Source organism: Pecten maximus, chromosome 13, assembly GCF_902652985.1.
Source record: "Pecten maximus chromosome 13, xPecMax1.1, whole genome shotgun sequence".
Classification (NCBI taxonomy): Eukaryota; Metazoa; Mollusca; class Bivalvia; order Pectinida; family Pectinidae; genus Pecten; species Pecten maximus.
Genome location: NC_047027.1, coordinates 34782865 through 34795738, shown reverse-complemented (window position 1 = coordinate 34795738; position 12874 = coordinate 34782865). Strand labels below are relative to the sequence as shown.

The 12874-nt window shown below is 35.9% G+C and overlaps 1 protein-coding gene across 6 annotated transcripts in view; it reads left to right on the top strand.

Annotated features, from left to right (window-relative positions):
• LOC117341014 (neural cell adhesion molecule 2-like) overlaps positions 1–12874 on the top strand; it is a 104900-nt gene that overhangs the window by 49967 nt on the left and 42059 nt on the right. For all 6 annotated transcript variants that reach the window (XM_033902810.1, XM_033902809.1, XM_033902811.1 and 3 more), the window contains exons 2-4: positions 6249–6420; positions 8656–8798; positions 9108–9236. In XM_033902810.1, the coding sequence (XP_033758701.1) occupies positions 6249–6420; positions 8656–8798; positions 9108–9236 (444 nt within the window). The remainder of the gene's footprint in view (positions 1–6248; positions 6421–8655; positions 8799–9107; positions 9237–12874) is intronic.

Below are 12874 nucleotides of genomic sequence, written 5' to 3'. Positions count from 1 at the left end.
GATTGACTGTAATTAAGCTACTCTGTCAACTATCTAACGAGAATCAATTTCCAAATTTCTGTCACATCATTATGGTACTTTTTATACCAAAAGACAATGCAGATTGGTGGACATTTTGTTCCATCCGTTTTGCTAATTAATTAGTGGTATCAGATAGCTTTAGTTGACAAAAACATCCTGAATTCATTTATGATTGGTGTCGGATAAAAAAAGATTATAATGGAATGAACAATAAAGGCAATTAATTTCATTAATTTCATCCGTACAATAGGCTTTTGTATTTCTACAAAAATGGCCTTATCATAATTCACGGTGTTATTGTGGAAAATAGTTAAAAAAATGATCATTGATAAAAATAATTGATATTGGCAATTATGATAATTAAATTTTCTTGTACTTCTGGTATTAACCAAAATTGAAATTCTGGGGAAGTAGAATGGTCTGATTTTTTTTTTTTTTTTTTTTAGAAAATTAGCAAATTCATAGCAAATCCTGTTTTTTATGTTGTGATATTAATGATAAGAGTATTCAGAACATTTTGATATATGGCATTACATAATATCATTATTAACTCCCAACAAAATAACTTTGATAAATGGCCGTTTATGATATCTTTCCTGGTGGGGGACGTCAGTTTTACGTTGTGTCACAGTCCGCCCTTCCGCTATCTTGTTCGCGACTCTGTCTTGTACACTTTGTCACTGGAACTTTATATTTGGGTTATGGGTTCACATTGGTGACGGGGTGTGTCGGTTATCAAATTTCATTTTCCTGTAATAAAACCAGGAAGCCATATACTTTTTAATATAATATTATGATTATGTGTTGAGAAGGAGGTATGGATGATTTTTTCCATGCCAGCTCATTATTATCATGCTGATAATAATTATTCCTGAAAATTTCAACTTACAAAAATCACATTTTTCGAATAATATTTAAGATAAAACAGAACGTTTCAGAAGTTTTTTTTCATTGCACATTAAATAATTACAGCAGGCGACATTTTTCTGGGTAAATGTGGTAGTACTGATGTCTTTAAATTGTTAAAATTGAAGAGCACGAGGAGGAGAAAGCGGGATGAGGAAGTCAAGATGTACAGCACAATTCTAGTCTCTCTATAGTTTCTTTGATGGAACATTTATTTTAAGGAACATTTTAATTTCAAAACAAAGGTTGGGCAAGAATACCATTATAAACCAGCTGTCGTTTGGATTATTGGTTGTGTATAGCTAGCTCACTCGACTGTATTATAATTTAATTAGTTTGGTTCTGTTACCATGGATACATACAGGTATATCAAGGTTGCATGTTGAGTGTAATTTTTTTATACCTGTCATCTGTGGAGGTCGAAGTCACAATGAACATCAATTATGTAATTACTAATTTCACCCGTGATCTTGTAGTAGTAAAAGGTTAGTCATCGATGCTTCACAGTATGACTTCTGGGCTACCTGTCAATATGTATCGATTACAGCTTTTTATAAGCTGTATACTTTGTTGACCTCTTTCATACACAGTTGCCGACTGGAGGTCTGCATGTGATGATAATGATGCTAGTCCTGCAGGGGTTACCTCCCTTTGTTCATTGTTGGTCAATATATTTCAATTACTAGTTGTATTTGAAATCCTGCCTCTGTACCGATAGTGTTGAAGTGACATTAATCTTGAGCTCTGTGTTTAAGTTCAGATTTGAACAATTCAGATTATATTGACTTTCTTTATTGGTACAGGTTTATCTCCTGGCTTCTGAGACGATTAATATATAGTACAGGAATTGATAGTGTCATATTGGTATATCTTAATACAAAAAAAAAAAAAAATCTATATAATGGGGGAGGAGGGGAGGATATTAAAAAAAAATCCGTTGTTGAATTTGGAAAAAAATAAGATAAAATTCCAATGTTGATTATTCTTCATATGTATAAAAATGTTGTTCAAAGACAGAGTTTTGTTAAAGAAGATGTAAGATATCATTCTTTGATTGTTTTGAAACTGCCTGCTCCCATTGAATGAACATCGCTTGGCTGTTATGAATAATTTGTTGATTTAATTTGTTTATTAACCAACCCGGTACAAATACAGTTCAGTTGAAGGTTTGTCCCCTTATTTATTACCAATAACAGGAAGGTTATGACCAGGTACAATAGCAAGTCTATAGATCTTACACTAGATCTGTCTTTTGGTTACAAATAAGAACTATTATGTTAGTATTGTTAATGAAATGTGGGTTACCTCCCCTTGATATTTCGGATTATCTCCCTTGTTGGCTGTCTGGCTGTCAATTAGGACTAATTAGTGATATACCTGACAGGTTAGTAACTACATCTGACAATTTCTGTTATCATTACTACCCCATGGGAGAAGTCTCAGGTGTTACTGCGAGTCACACTGAGCAGGGGTTGGATAGCTATAGCTTCATTCAGACAAACTTCTAATTGAAGAGTTACACACCTTGATGGATATATATATTCGTGTGGAGTATTCTTTTCAGTTTTGTTATTGGTAAGATATTTCCTAACTAAAGTGTACCTGAATTTTATATTTAATTGCGTCAACAAATCATGATAATTACCTTCAGTTTGACCATGTTTGAAATGTTGCCATACCAGGCCATTTTAACAATAATCCCCCAAGGCAGTTAGTTTATCATGGAAGTTTGAAATACTGACTTCATCCAACTTTGGTTGGTCAACTACAGGCCAGGGTTTGGATTTGGTATCACTTTAAGTCTGACGAACAGAATAAATTCATTATACTCGAGTATATTTATACTGCAAAATACATCTCCATTTAAGTCTTTAAAATGGTTTTATAAAAACACAAAATTATGAGTATCAAACACGTAACATTACTAAATATTTTGAATACTGAAAGATAAGCTATGTAACACTTAATTTTATGTCGGGGAAAATCAGTCCATCTGTCCTTAAAATTAAATGATTTAAATGTACATGGTATTTTCAATTGAATCCTAGCCCCCTTGAAAATATTACATGTTTTACTGAAATTTAGAAAAGTCGAGAGAAGTCACATTGCCCAACGTGCCTTATTGAATTTTTTACCCAAATCCTTCAATAAAGTGTTTTCAGTGGATATTTCAATAAACTTATTGTTAACAGATGCAAAATACTTTCTAAAAACATTTAGAAATGTTTTTGTTTTATTCTGAAAAAGAACTAACCAGTATACTGTCAAATTAGATTTAATTGGCAGCATATATGTATGAGAAAAGAATATATGAAGCTGAATTTGTATTTTCATAAATTATTTTTGCAGAATCTATAGGATCTATAAAAGTAATAAAAAAAAAATCTATTGATAGCATTGTACCATTTTTATCGACACTTTTCAAAAATTCAAAATTGAAATTTCTGGACTATTCATTAACGGGCTAGAGATAACATGTATCAATTATCACTGTGAGATATCAAACACTCTGTTAATGGTTGTTGTTGTTTACATTGAAGGACCTGAACGGTAAAGACAGTTAAAAATAATTTTGATGTTTATACAGATCAGTTTGTTAGACTTTTAAATTAAATTCTAGTTACATGCACTGTTGACGACATGCGATGATAGCCCCAGCTGTTTTGCTGATTGATGATAGCCACTTGGCTTCGGAAGCTGGGTACTCGAGGTTTTATTGAACTCGTGTGACTCTGTAGTGTATCTGTCTGCAGTTCGACTTGGTAGTATGTTGTTTACTTATTGACCTGGCTCTATCACTCCAAGCTGTTGAGTAAACGTATCTCTGACAAGTGTTTTTATTGAGGGCATGATGGTACACATCCAGTGTTCTGCACACTGAAACCTCATGTTTTTAAGTGCACTTTGCAGCAAGGAAAGATAGCGATTGATGTATGGGAACTGAAATGGACAAACAAACATGCGTCCAACTTATAGTTATAAGGTTTATTCAATCAGAAATGAGAAGTAATCTGGGCAGTGCAATGAAGTCTTGAAAAGGGAGATAATTGGAGCCAGGGAAGGGTTTGGTTTGGTTTGTTTAACGTCCTATTATAACAGCCAAGGTCATTTAAGGACGCGCCAGGGTTTGGAGGTTGAGGAAAGCCGGAGTACCTGGAGAAAAACCACCGGCCTACGGTCAGTACCTGGCAACTGCCCCGCGTAGGTTTCGAACTCACAACCCAGATGTGGAGGGCTACCCAGTAGTGATTAAGTGCCGGGACACTTTAACCACTCGGCCACCACTGCCCAGGGAAGGGAGGTAATTAGGGCCAAAGAAGGGAGATAATGTGGGCCAAAGAGGGGTGGTAATCAGAGCATGTTAGAGAATGCTGAAATGTATTAATGAAATGATTGAAGAGTGCATGTGTACTGATAATAAATTGTATGTAAAGTAGAGAGGATGATTAGTATTGACACCAATTAATAAAATGTCGGATGAAAGCTCATTCTGCTACAATAAACTCTGGATCCATGGGGATGTATTAGGGTTGGCCCATTGTATGATATGAAGTGTAAAGGTCTGTTGACTTTGTAAGGTCGCACTGAGCCTACAGCCTGATCACAGCAGATTACAGTCTACAAACAGCACTAATGGAGCACTGCGTAATACTCGCGTATTTACATCATAAAAATATAAAACAACCCTGAATTAACAGGTACTGTCCTCCAGTGCTTTCATCATACATACACTTCCAGTGAAATCAGATCGAAAGTCAACAAGAAAAGTCCTATTCCTTTTAGAATCTGTATCATATGAGTACATTTTACGGTTGATTTGATCATATCTTCACATAGATGTAATTAGTGATCTTGTTGGTGAAATTGATCAGTTGTTTGTTTATTACTCCCCTGTGAAACCTTGGAGACTATAGGCTTCCTCCCGTCTTTCTTTCTTTCTTTCTTTCTTTCTTCTCCGTCTAAGTCTGTTCACTCAGTTTTCAGCACTTTTCTGCCCCATGCTTCAAGGTATGTTGGTGAAAGTTGGTATGTTACTTGAGTATGAGTATAGCTCCAGATAAAGTTTGAGTTTCAGGGTTTTTGGGTGAAGGTCAAGGTCACTGTAACTTTTTTTTAGCTGGGGCCAGTAGGCCAGGGGACATGTACAAATATTGCTTTAGCAATACCCAACATGCTTGTTTTCCCTGTGATGTGATATGCTACTCCAGAATACTCAGAGTTTGGCTTAACTCTTTCCGTACTTTGTGTTCTTTCCGGATTCCGTACCTGAAGTAGTTATTAGGCTCGCCCCCGGAAGTTTAAACAAAATGGCAGACTACATGTGCATTTTTGGTGTGTTGTTTTTTTTCATATAAAACACAAAGGTTAGTGTGATCTTTGTACATAATTAAGAAATATTTAACTAAATAAGATCTAGATGTCAGACTGAACACTCTGAAACGTTCTATACACTGATATCTGAAATGCAAATGTAGCAAGCCGCCATGTTGTTTACATTAACAACATTTTGAGATATTATCACCTATTGCTCTTACGCAAAAACATGTAACCCAAACGAAATAAAAACCAAATTTGTCAACAAAAATGTTTGTTTTAAAAGTTTTGACCACCTTTTATTTGTCATTGCATCAGATGGTTGTATATATAGTCGACAAATGGGAAGAGGGAGCACATTTTTATGTCGACTATAGTCGACAACGGTACTGAAAGAGTTAATCATAAATATGCGGTCTCTGAGAAACAATGCAGACCTGGAAAGTGATATAATGAACAAATTCATCAAAATAAAGATAAAAAACTGCATCAGCACATTGTTGAGCTACTCATTTGAAAATAACAACCTTGTTTGACATTTTTGTGTTTTTTTTTTTTTTTCTTTGATTGGTGAGTTCTCGGACCTCCATGTAATCATCAGTGTCAATGAAAATTGCTCTCTACGGAAAGATCTGGATGCAATATTTTTCCACAAATAAGCCCATTCCCCTAGCGTAAAGTTGAAGTGTTTAAGTTTAGAAACGTTGAATTGTGAGCTACTTTATCAACTTCTGCCACCCTGCTGAGAATCAAGTTCTAAACATTAACCGATACATTATAACTGTACATGTATTGTGGTGATATGATATGTGACATTTGTATTTTTCTTGCCATTAAATATATTTTGGTCTTATTTTTCCAATTTACACCAGGCAACAATTTTCAAATATGGTGAAGGAAAACACTGTAAAATATCCAAATACTGATGAAGCCTATCAGATAAAATTTTTTTTTTTGATAAACTGAGATCTGAATTGTATTTATTTTTTGTTTTAACCTTGTTTCAGATTGCCAATGTCAGGAAATCTTCATTGATGGACAGACAGATCGTCAGGTGGAAGGAACAGCAAATGCTTTGTTAACTTGTAAAACGACAGGTCCAGATGATGGCCAGGATCCGGACCTCAAGTGGTTTAATCCCAGTGATGGAGAGATCATTGCAGATCCAACAAATAGACAGTGAGTAATACACACGTGTGTACATGTAATGGTGTTAACACACGTGTGTCTACCTGTAATGGTGTTCCTTACACACGTGTCTACCTGAAATGGTGTTCCTTACACACGTGTGTACCTGTAATGGTGTTCCTTACACACGTGTCGACCTGTAATGGTGTTCCTTACACACGTGTCTACCTGTAATGTTGTTAACACATGTGTGTACCTGTAATGGTGTCAACACATGTGTGTCTACCTGTAATGGTGTTCCTTACACACGTGTGTACCTGTAATGGTGTTCCTTACACACGTGTCTACCTGTAATGGTGTCAACACATGTGTGTCTACCTGTAATGGTGTTCCTTACACACGTGTCTACCTGTAATGGTGTTCCTTACACACGTGTCTACCTGTAATGGTGTTAACACACGTTTGTCTACCTGTAATGGTGTTCCTTACACACGTGTCTACCTGTAATGGTGTTCCTTACACACGTGTCTACCTGTAATGGTGTTAACACACGTGTCTACCTGTAATGGTGTTAACACACGTATGTCTACCTGTAATGGTGTTCCTTACACACGTGTCTACCTGTAATGGTGTTAACACATGTGTGTCTACCTGTAATGGTGTTCATTACACACGTGTCTACCTGTAATGGTGTTCCTTACACACCTGTCTACCTGTAATGGTGTTAACACATGTGTGTCTACCTGTAATGGTGTTCCTTACACACGTGTCTACCTGTAATGGTGTTAACACATGTGTGTCTACCTGTAATGGTGTTCCTTACACACGTGTCTACCTGTAATGGTGTTCCTTACACACGTGTCTACCTGTAATGGCGTTAACACACGTGTGTCTACCTGTAATGGTGTTCCTTACACACGTGTCTACCTGTAATGGTGTTCCTTACACACGTGTCTACCTGTAATGGTGTTAACACATGTGTCTACCTGTAATGGTGTTAACACACGTGTGTCTACCTGTAATGGTGTTCCTTACACACGTGTCTACCTGTAATGGTGTTCCTTACACACGTGTCTACCTGTAATGGTGTTAACACACGTGTGTCTACCTGTAATGGTGTTCCTTACACACGTGTCTACCTGTAATGGTGTTCCTTACACACTTGTCTACCTGTAATGGTGTTAACACACACGTGTCTACCTGTAATGGTGTTAACACACGTGTGTCTACCTGTAATGGTGTTCCTTACACACGTGTCTACCTGTAATGGTGTTCCTTACACACATGTCTACCTGTAATGGTGTTAACACACGTTTCTACCTGTAATGGTGTTCCTTACACACGTGTCTACCTGTAATGGTGTTCCTTACACGTGTGTCTACCTGTAATGGTGTTCCTTACACACGTGTGTACCTGTAATGGTGTTCCTTACACACGTGTGTACCTGTAATGGTGTTCCTTACACACGTGTCTACCTGTAATGGTGTTCTTACTCACAATGCTGACAAACTAACGTAAACCCTGCCCAGGGGCTGTTTGCTAACACATGCATTGCTTAGAAAATATGTCCCACTGTGTAACTAACAGAGAATTTTCATTTTAATCATCATCACCAAGCCCTTTTGAAGAAATAAAAAATGCAGATATCCTAAATATAGTAACACAATATGTCACTCACACTTGTTTCAAAATTTCCAAAACTTGACTCTGATAGAATGGTATCTAGTAACCTTCACCTTTGACCCCTTAAGAAATGTGGATTGACGCAAAGACCCCAATTCCATCCCTAGTAGTATAGTCAACTTTTTGTTTCTATAAATAGGAAACTTTATATTATACCATTATTAAACGAGTTAGGATATCTAATCAAGCAAAGTTAAGCATTATTGACCAAAGGTCAAGGTCACATGAACATTCTGAAATTTGCTTGACATTGTTCTGTACATATTTTGAAGGAATTATGATGAATCATTTAAATTTATAAGAATGCAACTGATGAATAAATATATTAAAGGTCACTGTCCAAAGGTCATTTAGTAAAATAAGAAGGTCAGATTTTCAAATAGTAAATTAGTAAAATATTGTGAAATTGGAAAAGGAAAATGACGAAGCGATTGGATAATTGTCATAGGTCAAAGAGACCATCCGCCGTACAATATATATGTGCTATCTGTGTTGGGGATGTTCTAGGGTCGGTGATATTCCGATATGGTTACACTTTAATATACAGAATAATGTTTTGATGGTTCTGTATAAGGTATCTAATAAGATATTCTTTCCTTACAGTATGCGACTACTACCACAGGCGGTGCCTACCACCCTTCAGGCTCAGTTAGAGAACATCACAAAGGATATGGCCGGTGTATACCGCTGTAAAGGGTTCATCGGCGGCGAGGAAAAGGAAGCCACTGTCACGCTGACTGTCTCAAGTAACATATCATTTATCTTTAAAATGTCAACCAACTAATTATAGCTTAATTTTTTTGACCAGTATGATGGATTTTGGTCAAGGCCGAAATACATAGTTTGATATTGTGATATTCATTAATGTCTAAAAGCTACTTACAGTGTTAATTGCCTGTATTCCTCAACATGGTCATGAAATTGTAATATAAAGTGTTATTTGATTACACAGATGTGAAGAGGGTAGTATGATTCAATATTTGCTCAAATCTTACGTTTTCTGTCGAAAATAAGATTTCAACATTTGTCAAATTTTTTTGTGTATTATATTACAGCTCCAATTATCACCACCGGTATAAAAACCTACCAGACGTTCACACAGGGGGAAAACGCTGTCGTCAACTGCTCAATGAACTCCCCAGACTTCATGATTTCTTGGTATGACAACAATGGCAAGGTTGTTGGTAAGTTCATTAGGTCAAGGGTCAAAATCAAAAGTTCAACTGCTTTAGAAATCATCAGATGTAAAATTTCAAATTTCGTTTTCACATTCTGCATTTATATAAGGATTCTGTAATTATTCTTTCATGGAACAATCATTGTTGTCACGGTAACCTGTTGGGTTTATTTTTGATGCAGTAAGCTAGGTCACACAAACTTTCATTTTCATTATGTATTAAGATTAATTCAATACCGATCGATATGTATATACAATTTTCACAACAATTAGATGGTGAGGTACCACAGGGCAAAACTCAATACTGTAACCATATTTATTTTTGTAGTAGTCTTATTCGGGCTGACCGTGAACCACTAAATCATTATTACAACTCAATATGCAACTATTGTGGCTACACAAACCTATTACTGCAATAATCTTTTAAAATCGGTTTTGCACCAAAATTTGAAAGAGCTAAAGTATATGTTTAAAGTATTGAGGATTTCGTAAGGTGAAAATATTAAGATTTGCACTGGTGGCATCAGGGTATTTTTGGCTGAATTTTGATTTTTAATGAAGATGTGACATTTTTGTTCGGAGTTTTGTGGTCAACATTACAACACATAGGAAAGGATATTAATGTGACCTAGTTTTCATGGTTCAGTGACTTGGACCAATTTCTGGTTTACCTTTTATTAAGCTTGGTTAGAGATCAGCTAACAGACATACAGGAAGCCATTGATAGAGTCATGATCCTTAGTTCATTAGTGATGCCAAAGACTCGTCTGAACATGCAGGATTATGGATAATTGTTTAGGCTTGGCGTTCGTCCTGTTTAAGACCAATCCGTGTAAAAGTTTTCATTAACATGGTGTACATTAACCAGAGAGTATTGTTTATAGTGCTGTATATTCTATGTTTAATTAAATTGCATACTTGTCAAGTCTCCAGTTTAGGAATGAAGATTCCAGTTTATGTTCAGTTTATTTAGCAAATTCCAGAGAAGTAGTTTTATCTGAAACTCGAGATGTTCGAATATAACGGACTCATTATCTCCAGACTTCATCACTTGACAGCTGTGGAATTGTAATTTACATATAAAATCAGTCTTTTGAAAATTGGCACCTGCATAGATATTAATTGGTTAGTTCTCTATTTCCCTTCATCAATCAACCAATCAGATGACGACTCCACAGAAAACAATGGTATGTAGCAGGTCAGATGTCAATTGACCTGTTCACCCCTCAAAAACTGCAGTGGTACGTCCTGTACCATTTAAGAGTGGAACGGTTTACTTTATCAGGAGGGGTGAACAGGGTCTACCCTGTGTCTACCAATCAGGACCTTTGTTACATATTCTAAATGGTTCATGACAAGCGCCTGGCCTCATTTAGCTACTGTTCATTTCAGTTATTACTGTATGATTTATCAACAACGCACATTTGCTTTTAGTTTGGCTTCCGATTAGGGCTGCTCTTCACTGTGATACAAAGGGACGTAACTCTTGCTCATTGTGCATGTTGATGTGATGATGCTAATAGTTCCTGTATATTCCTCGACAGTATGATTGTCCATTTGCTTTAACTTTGGTTGGTGGTATCTATGTTTGTTTCCAGGGGAGATAACTGCCTCTCTATTGATACGGTTTATTTCAGACTCATTTATCTTGCATACCATGATTTATCAGAAGTAGTTAATTTCTCAGTAACTTGAATATGATATATATGTGATGAGCATGGGTAATTAAACCACTTCCATTACCAGAAGATAATCATGTCACCGTCATTCTCTGGATAATCCAGTCAGCTTCATTTCCAGTAGATAATCCAGCCATCTTTGTTCTCAGTAGATAATCCAGTCAACTTCATTCCCAGTAGATAATCCAGTCAACTTCATTCCCAGTAGATAATCCAGTCAACTTCATTTCCAGTAGATAATCCAGTCAACTTCATTTCCAGTAGATAATTGAATCTCCATCATTCTCGATATATAATCCAGTCAACTTTATTCCAGTAGATAATTGAGTCACCATCATTCCCAATAGACAATCCAGCCATCTTTGTTCTCAGTAGATAATCCAGTCAACTTTATTCCAGTAGATAATCCAGTCAACTTCATTTCCAATTGATAATCCAGTCAACTTTGTTCTCAGAAGATAATCCAGTCAACTTCATTTGAAGTTGATAATCCAGTCACCATCATTCTCGGTAGATAATCCAGTCACCATCATTCTCGGTAGATAATCCAGTCACCATCATTCTCGGTAGATAATCCAGTCACCATCATTCTCGGTAGATAATCCAGTCACCATCATTCTCCAGTCAACTTCATTTCCAGTTGATAATCCAGTCACCATCATTCTCGATAGATAATCCAGCCACCTTTATTCCAGTAGATAATCCAATCACCTTCATTTCAAATTGATAATCTATCCAGGATTATTCCCAGTAGATAATTCAGTCACCATTCATTACCAGTAGATAATTGAGTCACCATCATTACCAGTAGATGATCTATCCACCTGATCCAGTTTTCCCTTAGACAGTTTCAGTTTATTGTAAGGACTCGTAAACTTTGGCCAACTAGTTAGTTGGAGTTAATGTGGTCACATGCTGGAGACAAAACCTTCGGGCATTTCTTTTATAATGTTTACATTTCGCCTTAGAATGCCAAAAATATCTTCTCTGCAGACTCTGAAAAATATAATGTTGAATAAGTTTAATTTTATTTTTTGCCTATAGTATATAGCATGTATATCTAAAAGTCTCTGTTGTAACCCTGGTGGGTGTTGTATAAGGTAAAGGCATTTTTCGGAACTTCCCTATGCCTGGCCTTCGAAACTTCCCTATGCCTGGCTTAACACTGTACTATGTCAACATCCCAATTAGCAAAATCCTTAAATCTAGAATTATATGCATTTTTTTGCAATGGTAAGAATATATTATGCATTTATAAAAATGAAGGAAAAATTTTGAAATATTTCAGTGTGTGTAGAATATGTTAAGAAATTTCACATTAGATGTACAGTAACTGTATTTAACTGGTAATCTGAGTTCACCAAGTCTATTGTAATAATGAACAAATCTTTTTCTATTCAGACAGTATTCACGGAATTGAAATCTGTCTAAAGCTAAATTTTTAAGATCTATGTGGACGCTAGACCTCCTAGCTTTTCGTTGTTGTATAATGTTCAGATATAAGATAAATGTCATGAAAAATGATCTACGGTAAATATTTTAAGGCAACGTCACTGATATAAAATTGATATCATAATCATATATTTATAAATTTAAGAGAGTATGTTACATTCTTGGTCTTTCGATACCTATCAGACATATTCTCAATTACGGATTTTTTTTTTTCAGTCTTTGCTCTAATTGCCCATGCATATTCATTAAAAAATAAGAAAAGTTGTAATTTCCCTGTAGAGAATATTACTGTGAATGTTGCATTTCATTGGTAAAATGAGTTTTTGTGTACTTTTCTGACATTGTTTATGGGAAGATGAGAGTTGTTGCTTTTTTTTTTTTTTTTTTGAATGTTGCTAAACTACAGTCAAACCTGTATTAAGCGGCCACCCAAGGGACCGACAGATATTGGCTGCTTAAGACAGGTGGCTGCTTAAATCAGGTTGGCCAGAAACGGCCTGTTGCCTAATTCTTT